General features: G+C 40.7%; 1 protein-coding gene across 1 annotated transcript in view; it reads left to right on the top strand.

The window, feature by feature from the left end:
• lamc3 (laminin, gamma 3) overlaps positions 1 to 23,425 on the top strand; it is a 78,588-nt gene that overhangs the window by 48,078 nt on the left and 7,085 nt on the right. Inside the window, exons 11-21 of the mRNA XM_088940766.1 lie at positions 1,219 to 1,328; positions 4,213 to 4,431; positions 15,913 to 16,101; positions 16,743 to 16,988; positions 17,709 to 17,862; positions 18,445 to 18,587; positions 19,025 to 19,203; positions 19,882 to 20,026; positions 21,091 to 21,296; positions 22,052 to 22,128; positions 22,816 to 22,950. Of these exons, the coding sequence (XP_088796892.1) occupies positions 1,219 to 1,328; positions 4,213 to 4,431; positions 15,913 to 16,101; positions 16,743 to 16,988; positions 17,709 to 17,862; positions 18,445 to 18,587; positions 19,025 to 19,203; positions 19,882 to 20,026; positions 21,091 to 21,296; positions 22,052 to 22,128; positions 22,816 to 22,950 (1,803 nt within the window). The remainder of the gene's footprint in view (positions 1 to 1,218; positions 1,329 to 4,212; positions 4,432 to 15,912; positions 16,102 to 16,742; positions 16,989 to 17,708; positions 17,863 to 18,444; positions 18,588 to 19,024; positions 19,204 to 19,881; positions 20,027 to 21,090; positions 21,297 to 22,051; positions 22,129 to 22,815; positions 22,951 to 23,425) is intronic.

A 23,425-nucleotide genomic window follows, 5' to 3' on the forward strand; every position in this document is an offset into this window, starting at 1 on the left:
GACAGAAAGTCCTGATATAATGAAGGTAAATGAATAGATTATGCCTAAATGCATGCTCCTCTATTGCAAAAAGGATCTAAGTTGCTTGATGTGATATTACTCACATAATGCATTTAAGGTGCACACACTGAGCAGCTTTTAAGTGTAGGAAAGACATGTAAGGCCTTGAATTACATTGAATTCAGCTATCATTAGTTAGGTCTATCCATTTTCTAATTGCCTTATCCAATACAGGGTTGCAGGCGAGCTGGTGTCTATCCTGGCAAGCAATGGATATAGGGTGGAATACTCTCTGGACAGGAAACCAGTCCATCACAGGGCAAACACCGACACAAAGGCACACATTCACTCTCACACTGGGGCGAATTTGTTTACAGAAGCCAATTAACCTACCAGTGTGTCTGGATCGTGGGAGGAAACTGGAGCATATGAACTCCACACAAACAGCACCCTGGGACTTGAACCAGGGCCCCAGTGCTACAAGGCAGCGATGCTGTCCATCGTGTCACCCTCATTAGTTAAATGATTAATGGAAACGTGTTCTAGTTTTGGCTGATCTTTAAAACTGCAATTACTTCACACCTACATGTTACCGCATGATTAATGTCTTCCCTTCTTTTCTAATGTCTGCTGTTGTTTGGTCACATTGTATCTCCCCATAGAAAATACCTCCCTTTAGAAAATGACATTGAGTAGGAAGTGGAACTGGCTCGTGAAGTAACAATTCAAAATATTTGAAGAAATTACAACAGCTATGAAAATGGAGGAAGAAATCTTGACAGTTTTTGTGGTTATGCTGGAGAACTGGTTGTCACAAATTTAACCTGCTTGATTTTTTTCTCCCCTGTTCTTTTTCACTTTGTCAGCGCTAAAGAGAAGCATTAATGAAGGGCCTGTGGATTCCCTGCAGCTTGATAAAAAGGGCAATGCTGTTCCAAAGGGACTCAGCGGTTGACAACTCACTGAGATTAAAAGGAACTTTGCTCATTAACAAAAGAACACTTTCATTAGCTTGTTTTTCAGATTAGTAATTGCTTATTATTGTTGTTGTTGTTGCTTTTGTTATAACTAATGCAGTCTCTGAAATAATGCATCAAAATCCTTTGTGTGTTGTATGCGCATGTGCTTGCATCCTGCAGGGCATCAGAACCTTTTATTGTCCAATCCAGTTATCTGTGTCTGGTGCGAAATGTGATATCTTATCAATTTTCTGTCCAGGCTCCATGAAAAAGAGGAAAGACAGCGGCCTTCCTTGTCTTCTTCTGACTTCCGACACCTTCTCTCCAACCTCACTGCCATTAAAATAAGCAATGCTGGAGGCCAGAACTGTAAGTAGTTCACATTAGTGGTGCTGACAGTCCACCTATATTTGTTATTTTTTAAGTTATAAAATATTGATGTTAACTAAATATTTCTGGAAAGGCTGCTTCCTTTTCTGCTTTGTTGTTAGCCTCTAATTTATTAGATTTGTGATTTGAATGGCTTAATAACATGATTATTTTGATCTGGAGGGGTGCTGCGTCTGTGTATTTTAATTCCTGTTCAGCTCTTAACAAGGCAATTGAACAAATTATTGGCCTAATTGGAGCAGTTTAGCCAGATTTTCCCAGCTCTTAAGGACCTGACTATTAAAGGAGAGCAGGACTGTGGCTCTCTAGGACTGGAGCTGGGCAGCCCTGAGCTAAATTAATGCAAATCTATTTTTTGTTTATACTCTTCTGTTTTTTCATCTTAAAATTTGATTTTGTTCCACACAGGGACAGTGGAGTCCACCAAGGTAACCTTGGAAACCTGAGTTATTAAATAAATCACAGTTAAAATAGCAGCTTTACAGAAGAGTCAGTGCAAATCAAACCTTTTGTTTATCCATTGTTGTTAAGTAAAGGTATTCTAGAGTAAATGTTGTTAAGTAAGACATCTGGCTGATAAGTAACCGTCATACTGTCAGATTCATTAAAAGAGAAGCAAGCTTCAATTTTCTCCAAAGACTGGCTTCACTCATTCTTTGCAAAAACATGAAAATGCACAAGGAATAAGCCTGGGCAACCTTGCAGAACCACTTATAAACTAAATGCTCATGAGTATCACGGCTTCTGAGCCTGTACAGCATGTATGAAATTTTAAAAATAATAAATTAAATAGCTCTCATGAAACAGAAAAGTGACTTCTAAGCTGTTAAAGTAATGGAGTGGGTGTCTACTTTCTTTAAATAGCTAAGGAACACAAGTCTTTCTGTGTGACAACTGCACATGAGTAGGCACTGCTCCACGCTGGCTGCTGTTACACATCTTGATCACAGATCCACAGGAAATGTGCAAGACAGCAGCAGCTCCTGAAGTCCACAGACACTGATTATAATACTCCCTTTCCAAATGACCATGACACAGTCTTTTGAATTTCCTTTTCAAATTCATGCAAGTCGAATCATTAGACTGTCGGTAGAGAGAGAGGCGATAATCAGAGAGGCCTTAGAGCTGCCAGTCAAAGCAGATTTATCTGTTGCTGTGGTTAGCAAGCCAGGGACTGAAAATCATTCACATCTGATGGATGGAAAACATCAAAAGTAGCTCTATTACAACCCCAGATTAAAGTACTATGATAACATTTATAGCAGAGAGAATCCTGTTTTACTTTTTAGCTTTCTTCGAAAAAAATTGTATGGGACAAACTACAGTACTTAAATATTTTTGCATCCATTGGATATGGTACAAATAATTTTTATCCTGGTGCAGTGTTTATAGTACATTGTTTGGAAATTGGATGGTTCTGATCATAAGTACTGAACTTGGTTTGCATTGAAGATGGTTTATTGGTTATCAATACAGTTGCAGATATATTCTTCTAAAAATTCGACTTTTTTTTCCTGTTGATGTTGCTTTTTTTTCTGCAAAGGAACTCTCTGGGGTAGACCCATCTGCAGTAACAGTGCAGATCTCAGAGCTCTGGAGCTGTTTAAAAATGTGTGACATTCACTTGGCTATCATTGACTAACACATCTTCACTTTCTCACGCTGTGAAAAAGTATTAGCACGTATGATCATTCAGCTTAATTTCCTTCTATGTCTTCTAGCTTTATGGAGACTGTTTCTGTGCTTAGATGCTCTGTGTGAAGCCAGTCTAGACTGTTGTAATGACACTGCAAAAAGGGTGTTCGCCATTGACCTTCAACTCGCGAGCAAGGGCGCACCATGTGGTGATCATAAGCTACGAACCCATTATCCCTTGTGGATGCAAACTGCTGTCACGCCATGCGTTTTTTTCAATTTGTTTTGTTTACTGATACCCTCAGTGTGAATCAATGAATATTAAGAGTAGCAAACTAAAATTACACAAGTTTCAAGGGTGGTCATGTTCTGTGGTGACTGTCTAGGGACTATAATTTGTTTGGCAATGCTTATGGAACATAATCTTAAAATCAAACAGAGCTCGAAATTTTTTTAAAAAAGGAGGTTTTAAAGATGAAAGATGTAGGTTTCTCAGGAAACAAGTCCAGTGGAAAAATCAAAGTTTGGTGTGCAGGCAAAAATAAAGTACTGTGGGTGTATTAAAGCTGGATGGAAGCCGCCAAATGTTTGGAAATCCAGATAAAAAATGTAGATAAAATGAATAATGATCGAGTTAATGGATTCAAACCCATCGGCAAATAAAAAAAAAAGAAATGAACAATTAACAGGCATTTGTAAGTTTGGAAAGATTTTCAAAATCAAGGAAACTGTATTATTATTTATGACATATATTTATATTAATTCTCATTATCCAAGACTAATGTTTACTGTTTTTAAAAGTAGCAATCAGTTCATTTAAATTCATTCTTCTGTCACATGAAACTGTACAAAATAGCATAAGACATATTGTATTTCTTCTCTCGCAAAGCTGGATTTAGAGAAACATCCTTCTTTCTACCACCGACAGAAAGCAAAGTGGAGTCACAAGAATAGGGAACCGGGCTCTGACACATTTAGGCCAATATTTTTGCTGAGCTAAATGGGCAGATTTTTCTTTCTTTAAAAAATGAGATCCTCATATGTTCTATTATTGTCGACCTCTCCTCTTAGTTACACACAGGGTACTGGCCATTCGGATCATTACACCCATAGCCCCCAGCGCAGCCAGTGCCATTATTTGCGGTAGCAGAGAAAAAGACACTAAATGCCTTCGAGTAGCTATTATGTGCCTGCGTGTCTGATTGATGTTGGCTTTTCCTTTCAACAGATACTGCCCAGTTCTCAGGGGTCACCCTTGTAACAGCTGCCCCGGACCCCTCTCCATCTGCCCCCTGGGTGGAGGAGTGTACATGCCCCCAGGGCTACATGGGGCAGTTCTGTGAGGACTGCACCCCAGGGTACAAGCGTGAGATTCCCAACGGTGGTCCCTTTGTTCGCTGCATCCCCTGCACCTGCAACCAGCATGGCATCTGTGATCCAGAGACAGGTTCGAGAGCCTCCCTCATCATTGATTCTCCTTGCTTGCAGCTGATTTCTTTTCCATTTCACTTTCAGCTACACTGCACTTAGAGCCCCACAGAGTTTGAACCTGGAGATTTGTATTTATGACCTTCCTGCTACCATAATTTCTTCAATTACTTGATTAGCCACAGTGATGCCCTTGTTTAAATGTCCTGTGGCATACCATGGTAATAGCACTGTAAGGTTCAATCAAAAAGTGAGGTCATGCTGATGCATGGAGAGTAGTTATGATGCTAACCTTGAGAAATTTCAGCAAAATGTAAGCATAGTCTATTGTATGTTAAAATAGGAAATCTGCAAGGATACCATCCACTTCGACATGGTGCACCTGCATGAAACGGATTATATCAGTTGTCTGTGTTCATGTCCTTTGCAAAAATAGGTAGCGTCTGGCTACTGGTGTTTTCATCGTCAACCAGTTTGGAGTTTCAGTCTCAATCAGTATCACTGGGTAGACTCAGTGGGGACAAATAACAGAAGTGCTGTTTGTGAGACGAAGTACCTGTATTTTGCAGTTTAATCCATTTTATTCTTGAAAAGCCAGCACTATATTTTCAGCTTTTTTTACACTGTCTCTCACTCGCATTACACTGAAAAATCTCCTTGATTCTCATTCAAAATTAATGCACTTTGGCTTTGGGTGAATGTGTCAGCACTAACATTGATAATATTGATATTCCATATAGCCAGCTCTCCCTCTATCAGCCTCTTTGAGGACAGGACTACAGTACATTATGTTTTTCTGGCAAAGTTGCCCTTGGAAATGTTCTGACCTTACATAGACAGACTACAGCTGTAAAATTAATAAAAATCAAAATGCTGGTTCTCCTCTAGAGCTTGTTAAACAGATAAAAGATAACTCACAAGGCAGACTTTGAAGACTCCTTGATTGGGAAACGCAGATCACAAGTGCTTTTGAGTAACAACTTCAATAACCAAAATCCCTCAGCAGTTGTCAGCAGCAATTGTTATGTCACTTTATTTACCAATACAGCAGAGAGGCCTCACTATTGTCAGCAGGGGTCTGAGAAGTGGGGAGAGCCAATGTTCTCTCCTTACTAGTTTGTCAGCCAACTGAATTTCATTTACAAGAAAATTACACCATTGATATCACTACGAGCGTTTCTGTAGTGAATTAGATTCCATCTGGCTCTTTAATTAAAGTGTGCATTGAGACGGCCCAGACGCATTTTGATTCCACTCTCATTTACAATTTAACAGACTTTAACAGTATCGCTCTTTTCTATTTTGATATACATGAGGCAGTGGGAAAAATAAATCTATGCATATGGAAAGACGGCATCTGAAAGCAAGAATAAATCATGGAAGTCATTAAAAATATGTTGGCAAAAATGTTGATCATGTGCAGATCCCATATCTGATCTCCTTCTGTCAGCCCCGCTATGCTAGATAAACCAGCCAGTCCATCTTTTCCTGTCAACCAACAGAGTCTCCTGCTCCTTCCCTGGAAAATCCTCTCTCCCACTTGCCCAGGATACAGTCCCACCCTTGGACAGTTCACTCTGCACTGGCCATTATATATGGAAATGTTATTCATAGGGATTCCCGCAACATACAGAGCAGTGGTCTGAGCCTCAGGCCCCGGGAGACTTCCTGCCTTCTGGTTTTTATTCTGCTTGAGCTCTCCATTACTTCAGGCTTGCCTTCTTTAAGTTCTGTTAATAATTAGCTTATCTAATTATTTACGTCTCCCAAGTGTTTCATAGGTAACAGTACTGAATGGTTACTGATACTATTACCTAGAAACACAGGGAGGGTGAAAACCCCAAATATTTCTCAACTACACCCCAGTTTGTTTAAAAACAAATTAAACCGAATCTGACCTCAGGAAAGAACAATAGATTTAACCATGTTTATTGGACTCCTGAACATCTGTCAGTCTTTATACTGACTCAGAATCTTCAAAGTCATCTCCATAATGCCTGATGATAACACAAGACAAAATGCCAGCAGATCTGAATCTAAATTGTGCGTATTGGCGATGATCTCATCTCACCAGTTTAATCTTGTCCATTTATAGCTAACAACATACTGTATAGTGAAGAAAGTTCATACAACAGGAGACATTCAAAATAACTGTTCCTGAATCAAACCCATACAGTGTGTACTGAATGTGATCTCATGTCAACAGTTTCTGCAGTCTGGTACTTGAAGGTTTTTTACACTGCATGCTTTCAAACAGCTAAATAGCACTGAAGAGTCCTCAGATATGTGAATTCTGCTCTGGAGATGATATAGAGAAGTTACTTCCATCCATATTGTCGACCTTGAAGTTGAGATTGGGCTCCAGTTTTCTGTGCTGCTTAATCAGCCTCAGCTATTCAATGGCACATTCTTTCAAAGACATTCTTCGGTTTCACATCACACAGTCTGCAGGGTGCTTAATTTTCAGTAATTAGAAAATAATCTAGTTAAATGAACAGTGTAGCAGAATCAGGAAAGAGCATACATGTCAGGAGAAAAGGGAGAAAAAGAGTCTTTTCATTTCCTAGTGCTTTCAAATGCAAAAAATAAGAAATTCTGGAGAGTTTTAGCTTCTAGTTAGACAGTTCTGTGGAAGCTAAGTCAATGGAAATGCCAAATAGTAGGGGAAATGATTCACTAAGATTTTTTTCCTTTTTCTGTCATTTTATTTTCTTCATTATTAACACACAGAAATACAACTAATCTTGATATATTAAAAGTTGTACCCTCTGTGCTCAAGTGGCTCTGACCTAATGTATAAAAACCTTATACGTGATTAATGTCCTGGAACTCAAATGAAACCCCCAGAATCTAATATTATGTATACTTTCCTGCACACATAACCCTCCAATGTTTGCTTTTATTATTGTTTATGGGGAGAAAAAGTGCAAGTAAATACTTCCATATTGCAGCTAAGCAGCCCAGAACAGCATTATGAAATTTGAAACTTGAAAGGAATTGAAAATATATATTTATCAGATTCACTTCTTCACAGGATTTGTTCTTAATGGCCACTTTGCAATGAAGGAAAGGAATGCCTGGTTTACGTAAAGGCATACAGCCTTTCCAGCAGGGAGCCCAAATATTTCTTTCAATTCTTTGTTTTCTAAATTTGCAGACTTACAGTTTGGCACTCTGTCTGAATTTAGGTAATTTGCTGATTTATTACGTGTAGTAACTATTGTAAGTCAAACTATTTATTTAGCACTGATGTCTCCTCTATGTTTATTGAAAATGAACTAATTTAACTTTCAGGCTGCCAGTACATATATTTACAACTCTTTGGAGGCCTTGGGAGTTGTAAACATAAATATTGGCACTGTATATTATCAATTAGTTAATTAACCACATATTCTTAATGATCGCTTACTCAGATGAATAGTCAATAAAGTTAAAAGAGTGTTGACTGAACAAAATTTATTACACAGACTTATATCCACGCCACTACATCCTTATATGTTATAGTGGTTTAATTTACAAGAATTAAAATTATATGTGCTGATTGCATAGCATATCTTATAACAGATTCCCTCGCAAAAATGTTACTTTGTTTTTGAGGATGTTTGAACATGAGTACTGTGTACCCCAAGTCAAGCAGATTTGGATTCTTGGGTGATCAATAATTAAGATTTATCAGTGTTTTCAAACTTGTGTAATTTCTATTTGTTGTGTTGTAACACAGCAGATTGGAACTGCTAATATTTGCACTGAATCTGTATATTCTCTAGAAATCTGTTCCGAGGGCTAATGATGTTTAGCATATGTCCCTCAGATATCCATACACTCGCTGTGCATTAATTTGAAGCATCCCATCCATAAAATTAGGAACAGAATGTAACTCATAAGAGAAGGGGGGTGTAGCGATTCCAGGGAGGGGGGAATAACTTTCATTCCACTGAACTGACAAGAAAAAAAATTATCTTCAAAGGGGCCTGACTCCAACCCTGAAAACCTCATTAATCACTGAAATAAAATGAACTCATGATACCCCTCAAGCACCTCTGCAATTCCAATTATTGTGATGTCACTTGAAGACGCCAAAGAGCACCCATCTGCTACTGCGGTGTGCTATGTTGTTTGAAGTCTCAGTTCAAGTGCAGGTTTAGCCTGATTTTGATCGCATTTCCAGCCCTAACTGCTCTTGTCTTCTCTGCTTTCATCTGGCTTTCCATCAAGAAGGTGCAAACTCTATTTATATTGTATTGGAGCCCCAGTACTACCCATCTTTAAAAGGTTTCTGAGTAACTTAAAGAGCTACAAACATTTTCAATTTCTGAGGAACAAATAAAATCTTCCATTGTTTTTTTTATTTCTGTTTGTTTGTGGGCGACACGAGTGATAGGTTAATTTGGTTCTTGTAAAACTGGCCCTGGTGTGAGCGAACGGGTTTGTGTCTGTCTGCTCTGTGAAGGACTAGTGTCCCACCCAGAGTGTATCCTGCCTTGCACCCATTCCTTGCTAGGATAAGCAACAGCTCCACTGCGATCCTGAAATCAATAAAGAATGGATGGATTTTCTGAAATCTGAGAGAGTGAGGCTTGTTCTTCTTTCTGTTTCATTCATCTGTTTTCAAACGTTTCCAGCTGTGCATTAAAAAGCATTCAAACCAGAAACTGCAAACACAGTCTACATGATTACAAGAGTTTATTTTACTTTTTCTCATTTTGCAAATCCAGAGAAATATTTCCTATAATTAATTTAGACTGAACGTCCCAGGGGGAGTCAGGTCCTTTTTTCCGAAGTTGCGTTCTTTGTTTTTCAAGACTTATTACATTTCACAAAAGGCCAAAACAACAGGACAGCTGGATTTAGCCCTTTAAAATAGACTGCCTTAGGACAACTATGTTTCCTTTCTGGTTCTGCCTGCAATGAGTGTCCTCATTAAGCAAAGGACTGTGTTTATTTGCAAGAGATAATTTCTCTTGATATCAGCTAAAAGGGTAGATATGCATCCTTTTCACAGCTGGTAACTAGTGCCTAGTGACATGAACCTACTGTAGAAAAACAGAACATTCTGCAAGTTAATGAGTTTAGCAGATCCACAACTTCCAGTGAGCCATGCTCTGAAACATTATTAGCACCAGTTGTGTCATCTTTTTTGTGGCTTGCTTAATAAGTTGTTGCACTGCTACAACTGTCTAAAAACCTTACTTATTTCTGATATTAATTGGAATTACACTCCGTCAAACACTGTTGTGATATGCAAACAGCTCTGTGTGCGCCAGCCTGCTCCAATTCCCAACATTTGCTCGTCAAAATGAATTGCGTTAGTGAGGGGAGGTCTGACACCCAGCAGTTGCTCATTTTTTTCCGTTGTCCAACTTGTTAAAAAACTGGAAACAGTTTTTACAAAAGATTTAATAAAGTAAGTAGTGCAATTCAAATATTTATTTTGCCAAAGCAGTTGGCAGTTCACAAGGAGCAAGAACCGTAAGAGAAAATGACTTGAGGAACTGTCAGTACTTCTCTTACCGGTGGATTGACAGGATGACTGTCAACAGATCACTTACGAAGTTATTTGGCGTTTTCAGCAATTGTGCTACTGGATGATCTACGGAGCAGGTTAGAGTGTGGGGGGCCTCTGTGTGTTTTCTGGCAGTGACATCATGGGGGGGGGGGAGGGGGGCATGGTGATACTTAGTGACAGCCCACTGTAAAGCCTTGAAGATTAGTATACATACTGTATGAATCCACGAGGAACCAATTTCCACAAACATTGACTGGGCTGGGTGTGTTGGATATTTCAATATTTCATTGTACCCCAGAAACACACTGTGTGCTCTTTGTTGGGTATACAAGTGGGTGTATGAGAACAGATCCATCATGCACAGTGTTCATGATGGGGTTGGTTCAGTAGCTCAGCCAATGTTTTAAGCACCTTGTTACTAAGCACCAAGTAACTATATAGCTATGTAAAGCTTAGACAGAAGCCTTTAAAAACTGCTGGAGCTCTCTTTCTGTACATGCCAATATTTTGGAAAAATGGTGCTAGGAGAGCAGTCCTTATTTCTGCTTTGAGACATACATCTCCAAGAAACATATTGCGTTTGATGATTCTTAAGTACAGCCTTTTGAAATGTGAAGTTACATCTGTAATATGAGTGCTTCAGGAGAATGCCTAGTGTGGACAAGCTGTTGTAAACAGGTTTTTTTCTTACATCCACCTAAAGACCACATCTGTCTTACACATGGTGGCAGAATAACAATACCTGCATACTTAAAGTAATCAGCTAACAGATGTTTTTTAAAGATGAATATTGTCTGTCAACAGATAGAAACACTGAAGGTGAAAGCTGCCAACTGCCCTGAGTTGAGACCTTTTTTGAAACGTCTCATCCAATACAACTTGCTTTATGTTTTTAGCCTTGTCACTTCACTTTGGTCCTGCTTTCTAATTTCACACTTCGAAGAGGGAAGTTACAGAGTGAAGTCGCACATATGCTTTTTCCCTATTAAGATGTTTTAGGAAACAAATATGTATCTAATATAATAACATTGTTTTAAGATGGAAAAATGCATAAAACACATTCCGAAAAGCATTTCTAAATCATATTTGGAATCTTTCTTGTCTTAAATATCAACAGAGGTACCGAGAACCAATCTGTGCATATCTTTCAACAAGTCTGCACCAGACCTGGTCCATAAGCACAGCTGGACACAACAATATTGCAGTCATGTAGTCATGTAGTAAGTATTTTACTTTGCTGGTGAGAAATTGTAAATTATATCTGCTGGTTAGAAAAATGAAAACATATAGCCACAATTTATTATTCAGTTGCAGCTGTATGTATTGACTCTTGATGGGAAAACCCAAACCATCGCCTGCAAATAAGCCCTCTGCTGATGCTTAATGACAAGAAGTGAGCACAAGACTCCTAGTGACTGCGGGAAAGAGGTCCAAGAGCACACTATGTCACCTGAGGACAGAAACTAATGAGAAATACATTATGTCTTTCTCATTAGGTTAATGTCCCCCAATATAATTCTGCTAAAATATTTTACATCGGTAATTATAAACACATCATAAATTTCTCTTCAAGAGATCTGACTTACATTTGGTACTCAGTTGTCTTCATCGTAATATTGTTTTGCTAATTTACTTTTCTGGGAAATGTGGAACAATGCCAGGTACGGTACCTCAGCTACTTGGTTGTGTTTTTCAGGTTTCTAAAAAGATGCTAGAAACAACATGGATGAACTGTACAAGATAGTAGTTTTTTTTACATCGGAAACTGTATCTAACGGTTGGAACAAAAATTCATAAAAATGCACTGGCATCATTTTGCCAAAGTATTCATAATTCACGACATTTCAATGAATATCAAAATAGCATCAAATTACCTTTGATTTGCGTTGAACTGCATATTGGAATAAATTATACCTTGGAAGGCAGACACAGCAGATAATGTGCTATCTCTGGGTACCGTTCAATTGTTCTAACCCCCATATCTATACATTTTAAATTCTTCTTTTACCAGAGACACTGACTCCGTCTTTTTTGTATCACATTCTCTGCCTAATATAGTTTATTTTCAAAACTCTGTTGCTCTTGCCCCTAGACCTCCCAAATTTGAAAACAGTGCTGAATGTGTAGGAGGATTTTTCTGAATCCAATTTTGCTAGAAAAATAAATAGAATGAAGAAAGATAAACAGCTGCACTAGGAGATGTTTTTTGCAGTCTTTAGCTTCTCAGCCTTAAATAAAGTAGAACTGTGACAGTTAGACCACTGCCTTTTTGTGAAAACAAAACAAACATATGACAGTTTTAAAATGTTTATGAAAAATAAAAACAATGATTTTCCTTAAAAAATAGTAACTAAAGCAGTAGTTGTGTATGTCAAAGAATGTCATCTTCACGTTTCTGTTACATTTTCTTGCATCGTGGCACTACGGGGGCACAGTGGTTAGCTTAGCTGTCTCACCGTGCTGAGGCCCTGGGGTGGGGTGCTGTGTGTGTGGAGTTTGCATGTTCTCCCTGCGTTTGTGTGGGATTCCTCTCTGTGCTCTGGTTTCCTCCAACAGTCCAAAGACATGCTGGAAATGTGCTTCTAGGAGAACTGGCCCTGGTGTGAGTGTGTCTGTATCTGTATCAGTTTGCCCTGCACTGGACTGACGTCCCATCCAGGGTGTACCCTGCCTCGTCTGCTTTCTGGCTTAGTCTCCGGCACCCCTGTGACCCTGTATTAGATCAAACGGTTTAGAAAATATATCAGCATTATTGTGATCACAACTGTCAGGGCATCCTGCTTTAAAAGTCTTATTGTGACCTGTTCATTTCAGCACTTTTTTCCTGTAAAAATAATGTCATATTTGCAAGATCTTGTCTTGGTGCGTTCTTTCTCACACAAAGGCGCACTGGGCTGTAGCTACCAAATGGCTCAAACCAGTCCCTGTGAACTTGGCAGAAGCTGAAGTGTTGAATTGCAAAGGGCTGATCAAACAGATCCCAGAGGAGCTGCAGTGCTGCAGGTTTTATAAGTATCCTTAAACTGGCAAATGATGAAAATCTAAACCATGATTATTTCAATAATTAAGAAAAGAAAAAAGGTTAATTAAGTAATTAAAATAAAGGTTAGAATCAATTCCAGAGGCAGTAGTTTTATTTAACATTTCATGTCTTAGATTTGAGTCCTCATCTGATCCTAATGGAGGGGCATCTTCAGAATTAGACTGATTGTAATGTGGTTATTGTGTTTTTATTCATGTTTTATTCTTGGCCTCCTGCTAAAAGGAGCCCCACAGTATGTGAGCAATAAAAGGTTCCTCTCCATAACAGCTTAAGGCAAGCGTGTACTTCGTGCATGACAAGTAAGTGCACACCCATGACATGAACCGCTTAACACGAGGTCGCCAGGACGCCCCTGGGGAGAGAATGTCACAGAGGCTGTGCAAAAGCCGTCCCCTAGGACAAGTCCTGCGAAACTAGAAGAGGCATTCTGCACCACTCGCATTGATTGATGGTGATCGCTGAGACTGAATGAGTATGGGTTTCATGGCCCGGTTAATGACTACATTTAATTACATTGGAGGGAGTGCGAGAGAGAGGGGTGGGGGGGTTCTTTTGCTTATAATTCTCACTCGAATGTTGTGTGCTATTGTGCAGGAACACTAGCTTGTAGCATTCTTGGATGGCTGATTTATTTTTTTGCTGGTAAAGTTACTGGAGCGCTCGATCCCTGCTCTTCCAGGTTTGTTTATCTCTGGTTTTGTCCATTTAAGATGGATATCTTGCCTGTTTAATTATTCAATCTAATTAAGACCCGGTAAAAATACATAAAGCTTGTAAAGAATGACCTTATATTCACACATTTCGTGGCGACGGCATTATCAGCTTGGAGTTAGATTTTGGCAGGGCTCAGAGGCTAAGCAGGTGTAAGCATGGTCAGTGCTGGTTTCGGAGACCTTCAAGGACAACAAAGCTTTTGCTAAGTGTTAGTGGACCAGTAGGTGAAGCTCCTCCCTCTGGATCTGTTTCCAAAAACCCATTATGGTAACTGAGCACAATGTGCTGTGGGAGGTACTGTCCTTGAGATGAGATTTTAACCCAAAGGCCTGACTTTTTGGTCATTAAACAGTGATCCCATATCACTGTTCTTAAGATTAGAGGGGTTAAACCCCGATGTTTTGTCTGGTTTTGTATAATATGGCAAATCCCTCACTTCTCTATGTGATCTGCTGTCTAATAATGTCCCATGAGTCAGCCAGGTGAGTCCTGCACTTCACTTCCAGAGCACTGGAGGTTGAAATGGATCCCTTCCTACAGGAAGTGCTCTGGGATCCTTTTGGATGAAAAACTGTATAAATGCAATTGTTTATCATTATTATTGATTTTTGTTCTTTTACTACGTAAACAATTAATCTCCATCCATTTTTCAAGACTGCTGTCTTCCTGAATTTTAAAGAAAAGAAAAAGGATTTCATATTATAATTAAACCTGGAGAAAAGCGTTTGAAATGCTACCCACAAGGTTATTTCACGTCATTAAGATTTAAAACAGCACCACTTAAAGGAATGATGTAATATTTTGTGTTATGCAACAAAGACAAAACACTTTCAAAGCATGTATTGCTGGAAGGTTTTTTAAAAGGCTGTTGTAATGTAATCCCATGTAATTATTAATCGTTAGGCCTGCAATTTCAATCGCAAATAAACCAATGAAAAGTCTGTTTTAATTTTCACAGGCTACAATGAGGCACCTACATTTCTTAACTGAAGTCATTGAAATGATCGGTTCTTCAGCGTGGTGCAGTAAAAAAGTGAATTTGAAAATAGAAAAAATACATATGATAAATTTAATCCAGAAATTGCTGAGATTATTTTTTTTCAGATTGAAAATAAATCTGTTAATCTCCCAAATGAAAGGGATTAATGTGCTTCCTGAAGCTTTTTAAGAACTGGCTGGACTTCTTTCACTCTGTCCCCAAAATTATTACCAATGAATTAGATTTCAGTGCAGCAGAGCTTTCAAAGTTGAAGTCAAGCTGTACTGTGATGACTAGACTCACATTGCCCCCTACTGGGTGAAAACAAAAAGAGCACTGCATTGCATTAGCATTTCTAGCACAAGGGTAGATTAGTTTTATTATTAGGATTGATATTATTAGGATTGATTAGGATCTGATGGGCTTTGGGCAGCATGGTGGAGCAGTGGTCAGCATTGCTGTCTCACAGCGCTGGGGCCTGAGTTCAATTCCAAACCTGGGGTACTATCTGTGTGGTGTTTGTATGTTTGTGTGGGTTTCCTCCCCTAGTCCAAAGACATACTGGTAGGTTAATTGGTTTCTGGGATAGCTGGCCTGGTGTGGGTGTGTGTATTTGTCTTCTTCTTCCCTGTGATGCACTGGCATCCTGATGAGGGTGTATCCCATCTGTGGCCTGCTGGGATAGGCTCCAGCTCCCCTGACCCTGAATTGGAAAAACAGTTAGAAAATGGATGGAAGGCTGATGGGCTTTGATATTTGAAAATATTTTTTATTTCACCCAAATAATATTTCAAAGTACTGAAAGTAGATTTGATCTTGAAGAACAGAAACTTCTACTTTCAGCACTTTGAAATATTACTTTATTTTAGCTGAAATTTTCAAGTCTACAAATTTTAGTAGATAACCTAAATGTGATTCATATCCTGGCATATGCATTTGCACATAACAGTGGTACTGCTGTATTTAAATTTCTTTTACAAGAGTAATTGAATTTTCCCACCATTTCTCCATTGATTTAACTACAAAAATTTAAAAGTTTTTGCAAAAAACCCATGTATTGTCAAATGTATTTTCAAACAGAAACATCCTGAACGAAATGAAGCACTTTGAATCTCACAGGAAAAGGGGAAATAGCCTCAACCCTAAATTTATTTTTTTCAAAGTGTTGAATTAGCTCCATACTAGTTAGTAAAACAGCATTTTCTGGTGTTAATGTTGAGCAGTCTGCTTTGTAACCCTGTTTGGTCTTCTGTCTCAGGTGTCTGTCAGTGTACAGACAACACTACAGGCCCGGCCTGCGACAGTTGCTTGCACGGTTTCTATGGGAACCCTCTGATTGGCAGCTCCAGTGACTGCCAGCCTTGTCCTTGTCCCAGCCAGTCTGGCTGTACGCAGATCCCTGCCACACAGGAAGTGGTGTGTACGGAGTGCCCACCAGGGCAGAGGGGTAAGACATCCATACTCAGTACTTACATGGGAAGATTCAAACAGTCTCTGATATACTCTGTGCTTTTGTTTATTTTTCTGTTTTTTGCCGCACAACAGTCCTGCTTGCATGTACTATTCCCACCAAGGGAACTGACTCTCATTTTCTGTGCTGCTGAAAGGTGTTTTCAGGGTCTTCAAGGTCTTACTGAGGAGCCTTTTTACAGTATGTGAGAACTGCTTGCCCAAGTGCAGGTCTCGGGTCTGACTGCGGGCCCTGCAGGGGAAAGAGGTTTGCAGAATTCAAGTTCTCCGCCTGTCTCCCTCCTCACTTCGGCAGCAATGATTTCTCGTCTAGCAGACCGGCTCTACCTACTGTAATCCTGTCCCTGTCACAGGAAGTATTAAGCGCTTACACTTCTAGAGCGCGTTACTGGACCCTCCACTCAAAGCACTTTACAGGTCCTGGGGATCCCCTCCACCCCCACCAGTGCAGCCCCACCTGGATGATGCGCCAGTCCGCTCCCCACACACCAGCTCTCAGTGGGGAGGAGAGCACAGTGATGGAGCCGGTTCCAGTAGCTTCTTTGTAGGGAAGTGAAGCCGGCGGCTGCCCTAGCCCTTCTGAGCTCAACCCCGTCTCGAATCTGCCTCGTGCTGCAGGGAGGCGATGCGAGCTCTGCGACGACGGTTTCTACGGTGACCCGCTGGGGGCCTACGGGCACGCGAGGCGCTGCTTGCCCTGCGAGTGCCACGGCAACGTGGACCCCAACGCCGTCGGCGTGTGTGACCCCGTGGCCGGGCGCTGCCTCAAGTGCTTACATCACACCGAGGGGGACCACTGCGAGCGCTGTCGGGAGGGTTACTACGGCAACGCGCAGGCCGCGCATCCTGGCGACAAGTGCAGACGTAGGTGTCTCTGTGAAAGACTGCATCTGCTTACAATCAAGAGAAATATCGGTACCGTGAAGCTCGTTTAACGTGTATCCATATTTTTATGAGTGACATCAATTTTAGTCTAAAGTAAAACTGTTTTTTGCAGCTGCACAGTATACACGCATTTAGAGAGTTGATTAGCAAATCAATACTGTTAGGTTTCCTCTTGAAGCAGAAATGTTTAAAGCAGCCTTTTGATACTGACACAGAAGAGCCGACAGCAACTATAAATTGCTGTAGAGGAGAAAATTATTGTCAGTGCTCAGAACGTCCTCATCTCAGATGTGCAGCCTGCAGTCTGTTAATCTTACTGAGAATTCTATATCCTGCTGCTTTTTGATGGAAGACACTGAACTATTACTCGATTCCTCTTGCAAACCCCAGCTTTTCATTTCGGTTCTGTTATGTAAGGAGCTGCTTCAGAGATTGTTAATCTTGCAGCTCACAAAATAAGACATAGAGGCAAAGATGTGTAATAGCGCTGAAACATCCACTTTCCATCTTCCAGCAAAGACTTAAATGAGGAGGGTGTGCTGACAAGTTTGATTTATAATCCTGCACCCAATAGAAATAACGAGGTTATGAGGGAGAGTTTCTGGATCTAAATTGTGTAGGCTTTCCAATCTATAAAAGCGTTATTAACAAGGCTCCGTGCAAATTTGAAGCATCTCTCGCCTGTCGCCTGCTCTCCAGCTTGCAGCTGCAGCCCTGCCGGCTCCCTGGGGTCACCGCCTGGCTGTGACCCCCAGACTGGCCAGTGCCCGTGCCTGAGCCGCGTGACTGGACGAGACTGCAGCCGCTGTGACACAGGCTCCTTCAACCTCCAGCCCGGGGCCGGCTGTGAGAGGTGGGGAACCACAGCCCCAGAACGGAACGCTCCACATGCCTCGCCGCCCACTTTCAGTAACCGCTGGCGTAGAGCCTGGGAGAAGCGCTTGTTCCAGTAATTGGTTTAATTAGGTTAGAGGCTGGACAAAACAAAAAGCAGAATACCCCTGTGGTCTTGAGGAATAGGTTTCTACCTTTTTCTGTATACTATTAAAATGACAGGGGACAAGGGTGCATATAAAAAAAAGACGAAAGACTCGGTCTGGGAATTTTTTCTTCAGAAACTGCAATCGGCACATTAGCCTTTGGTGTGCGCTTCTATCTCTGCGGAGGAATGTCAAAAAATAAAAGCTCTTTCTCTTTGAAGAGCAGTGTTGGGCCTGTGTGGGGAGCCTGCATCTAATGCTGCTATTTCCAAAAGAACAAGTCAGACATAAGAAAGGTTAGAAACGACAGGAGGCTATTCGACCCATCCGAATGATGCCAGAGTTACTAGCTAATTGATCCAAGCAGCTCATCCAGCTGTTTCTAGAGGAAGCCAGGTTATCAGCTGCTCTAATGCCTTCCCTTCAGGGTGAACTTCTCTTCTGTTCATCTGCAGGTGTGAGTGCAGTCCTGTGGGTGCTGTCTCCCCGGCCTGTCACCCAGTGTCAGGGCGCTGCACATGTCGCCCTGGGGTGGAAGGAGCCAGGTGTGACTCCTGCCGGGACGGGTTCTTTGGCTTCTCCTCCAGGGGCTGCAGAGGTGAGCTATCCCCTCTCCTCTCCCAGGACCGTCACCGGTCCCATCCCACTCAGATCGCATCCCCCGAGACTCACGTTTCTCATTGCGTTTCAATGCAGAAAATCTAATGCTTGGGATTCTGATTTGTTTTTCCTGAAATAAGGAATGCTTAGTGCCCTACTTCTTTTACCTCATGTATCATGTAAAAGGAAAGGCTTTTAAATGCCCACAACGTTATGGAATTTTTGGAAGACTTGGGAGTTGGTTTTAGGGTGGTCTATATTTTTCAGTATAAGCACTAGATGAAAAAAACATCATGGAGCACACGTAAAAGACTCCGAAAATCCCAGCCATTCCAGAGCAGCAGTGCCCTAATTAATGTTCAGTGGAAAATTAAATGAATTTAAGAAATGCCATGTAGCAGCTCCTAATGTGACAGCACCACTTCTCTCCCCCAGCTTGCAACTGTGACCCCATGGGCTCTGTCACCATGCAGTGCCACGGTAACGGGACCTGTGTGTGCCGAGAGGGCTTTGTAGGATACAAGTGTGACCAATGTGAGCTCAATTACTTCCACAACAGGGACTCACACCAGTGTGAGGAGTGCCCTGCGTGCTACAGTCTTGTGAGGGATGAGGTAAACGTTTTTATTTAAAACACTACTGCACTTAGTTTTCAGTGATTTCAGTGGAGGTTTCTCTAGTAGCTGGAATCCCATTTTGTGTTTTGATTAAATGAAAGTGTTTCGAACTGTTTCAAGGACTGACAGCAACTTTAAAACAAACCATACAAACCATGGAGAAGACCATACATGCTTGTTTGGCTGCTAATAACTTTAGGAAAAGAAATCTCCTCTTGAGATACCCCTTTAAGTCAGTTTCATCTTGGATGGATAATTTGTCCCAGACTCACAAAACAGAAGTACAGAAGTGCTTTAAATCTTCAATCCTATAGTACAGTAGACTGTATGTAAAGTACTTCTTCTTCATTCCACCTAAGCCCTTATGGACTTTATCTATAAAAATGGAATATATTCCCAATTCTTTTTTTACACGCTAGCCCAATTTGGAGGAGCAGTTTTAGGTCTTCAGTGCAAAGCAGGACAAACCCTCACCCCTGACCTGCCCACCCCTTGAGCCACTCAGTCAAATAAAGGTCAAATAAAGCAAATTATTAGTTCAATTAAGGCACTGATTCAGTAATTGAGTGCTCAGTCAGAATAAGAACCAGATGACCTTTAAGTCCAGGAATTTAGTCCAGTAATTGTACTTTTTAAAGCAGATCTCACACAATTGTATGCGTGTTTTATTCCAAGGCTGCCAGACTTAAGGAAAATCTGCAGGCTTTAGAGAATCTGCTCGAGAAGTATGATTGTCGCAACCGCAGAGGATCTGAATACTACCCAATACAGAGAGAGCATTCCTGGACAAACTCCCTGGAGGGGCTGCTAGCAATGCAAGGTAACAGTCCTGTGCGCCTCTATAGAGATTCCTCTGTACAACTTGTCTCTGACACAGAACATCGCTTGTGTTTTAATTTACTGGTAAATTTGAAATAAATATCTCTCCTTTCAGTCAACAGAGCAATTGCCTATTAATGCAGGTTTCTTCAGTGCCAGAAGACCTGCACTGCTGTTACTTGAATGGAAAAGTTAAATATATATATTTTAAGTTAACAATCATCATGGGTGGTATTTGTTCAAGTACACAGAATAGCATATTTGAGAAGGAGATGGGTTTTTTTCAGTTCTTTGTGAGTGTTAAGTACATTTTGTTGTAAAATTAATGGAATTTTCCAGTAAAGGGAAGGTTATAATCAGACTGTTAGTGAAATTTAACAGTCATGCTTGTTCAATAATTGGACACTCCTTTCATTATACTTTCTTTATGAAACCCACTATTATTTATTTATGATAAGTAGTAATTTACCTGAGGTTTAAGAACCATGTCCATTTCAGGCTGCCACCAAGCCGAAAACAAAACACAGCAAAAGAGAACAGCTGTGTGTTTTGATGACTGGGGGCAGTTTTTCCCATTTCCCTGTAGTGCCTCTTATCTTCTTGTAGATGAACTCTTTTAATTTCAATATCTCCTTGGATTTTGAACCAAGTGCACTTGATAAAGCAATTCGGTGTTTCCCTCTCTGTACTTATCTTATCCAATTTCCATGTGGATACTTTTACACTTTAAGAAGGATAAATAAACCATCATCAACATAACCATTTAGCCATGCATGTCATCTGAGAGCCTGACATTTACAGTCATCCTTTTAAGTCTCAAAATCTGCTCAGCAATAATGAAGGCAAGCCCTCTCCTTTAAAGCTCCATTATTCCCACTGTCATCCTCTGCTTCTTAAAAGCTCATCCCTGCAGACAGTTCTCAGCAATCATATTCTTTAACAGATGGCTCTATGTCTACTGCAGAAAGACAATGGCCAAGCAAATAATATGCAACACACTGAAGTGATACCAAAGGAAATAGGCCTTGGTAAGACAAATGGTTGTTCCTCTTGCTCTATTTACAGATGCCAGGGACGCCTTTGTGAATGAGTTTGCTCAACTGGAGAGATCTGCAGAGCAAGTGCAGAAGAGACTCGGTACTATAAGCCTGATATTGAACTGCAGCAGCCTGGAGATGGATAAGCAATGCAGTGCCCTGTCAGACACCACGTCCCTCATGAGCACAGCTCAGAGACAGCTGCAGCAAGCAAAGCAGATGCTGGGCACTATGGTAGGGCAGGAGCTAGCTGAATTGTGATTTATGCTCAGAAATAGAAAAGTAAATGGTCAGTAGCAATAGTTACATACATTGTTGAAATATTTTTTTTCTGCTTGTATATGTATACAAACATATTTACTTTAGAATATATATGGACTAGTATATTCAAATTGTTCAGAATTCCATATCAGTGTGTTTTGAGAGAAGCAATCATCTTTCTCGTTAGCAGGTCTCCATTTTTAAAATATTCATACCTGTTCAACTCCAGGCTACAGAGCCTCAGGCAAAGAAATGAAATCCCAGCACAACCAGCAGCAGATGGAAAAAGCATGCATATTAAATGTTGGTTCAATTTATTTTTAGAAAAACTTAAATAATATTTCTCAAATATTCAAAGATTAGCTGTTTTAGAATGAAACTGGCTTTATTATTAAGTGTCTTTCCTATTTCTGTATTCTTGTTTTAGTCTCGATCCATAGTAAATTTTTATTGATGTTGAAAAAGCGTAAGAGCGGAGCTGCAGAGCTGCTCACAGACCTTCTGTTCTACGCTCAGTATTTTTCACAATTACTGCTGTAATTTAACAGATTTAAACTAAGCCTGAACTTGTTTCTAATTAGCAACTTTAACACCTCTCCTCAATCCCAAAATGTGGTGTCAGCACTGAGAAAATATTCAACAGGGCTTAATTAGAGGCTTCGAACCCATTGACACAAAAGAAAGAAATTCTTCCCAGACTTGATTGTCTTTGTGATTGTGTTTTCAAGGTCATTCCTGTTGAAATGGCAGCTGGGCCCAACCAATGGACAGCTCTGGTAAATGAATCACAGGTCCTTGCACTAAGGTAAATGATATAAAGTGCTTTAAATAAGATAAGATCACTTTATTAGCCATATACAATTTCTTGGATTAGGAATTGGTCTTTTCACATACTGTACCCCAGCTTGCTCTCCATGAAACACACAGGCACACAAGTGGGAAGAGAGAGAAGCTTGGGGTCAGAGCACAGGGTCAGCCATTCATATGGTGCTCCTGGAGCAGTTGGGGTTCAGGGCCTTGCCCAGGGGCCCAATGGAGTAGGATTTCTCTGCCGGCCACGGGATTTGAACCAGCAACCTTCCAGCCACAGGTGCAGATCCTTAGGCACAAGAAGGTTAAAGAAGATTTAGTAAACCTTCTTTAGACACTTCTCCCAGTTTTGTAATGACCATTTATTAGTGAGTTTGTGCGACAACTCGGCGCTCACACTTTCACCTGCGGTCACACTGAAAAGTGCTGGACACCACAGCCCTTAACTGGCCAGCTGCAGACCACCCACAGGGGACCTCTGGTCTCGTTCGGTAGCTAACACAGTCCAGATCAGAACCAGACACCCCGTGAGAACCTCAGAAGTTCTCAGGTCGAGGCCTTTACTGGCTGTCCTTCACATTCAGATACATCCCAGTCCAACCACAGCAGCCATCACTTAAAGTCACATTTTTAAGCATTGTGCTTTGCCTGCAACAAACCATCTAACTTTTTCTCTTCTCAGTCAAATAGAAGCGGCAGATTTGATTGAATCGGCAGCAAAAAGGGCTTTTATGGCATCAAACCAGACCTTTTCTCTGCTCCTGACTTTCCTGGAGGAAAATTCCACCGAGGCCTACATTAGGACCCTGACAGAGCAGTAAGTATAGTGAAAGCTGCTCAATGAATGATGGCTGAGAATGATGAATGTGGCAAAAGGGATGTTTTTCATGCACTAATAATTTTGAATGCTAAAGTTCTACAGGCTCTCAATTTGATATAATAAATGTGAACTAAGATTGCACGCAGTCCTTTTGTTACTCTGACACACTGCTGTGAAGTGAAGCGTGTCATTTTTACAGAGAGCTAATTTTCTTCAAAACCTTACAGGCTTGCATGTGCCCGCAATCTACAAGAAAATGCCAACTCGGATCTTTGTTCACTTACAGTGAATCAAACATCCAGTCTGACTGTAATCATTCACGCACATATACTGTACAAAACCGTCTGAATAAACAGCTGAGGCACAATCTTTCTGTAACTGCGGGTTGATTTATGGGTGACAGTCTGGGCCCTGATTCCCATCTATACCCCCGCATGGGTGTGTGGAAGATTCAGAAACAGGGGATCCATTA

The sequence above is a fragment of the Atractosteus spatula genome, chromosome 23 (genome assembly GCF_055471065.1).
Source record: "Atractosteus spatula isolate fAtrSpa1 chromosome 23, fAtrSpa1.hap1, whole genome shotgun sequence".
Classification (NCBI taxonomy): domain Eukaryota; kingdom Metazoa; phylum Chordata; class Actinopteri; order Semionotiformes; family Lepisosteidae; genus Atractosteus; species Atractosteus spatula.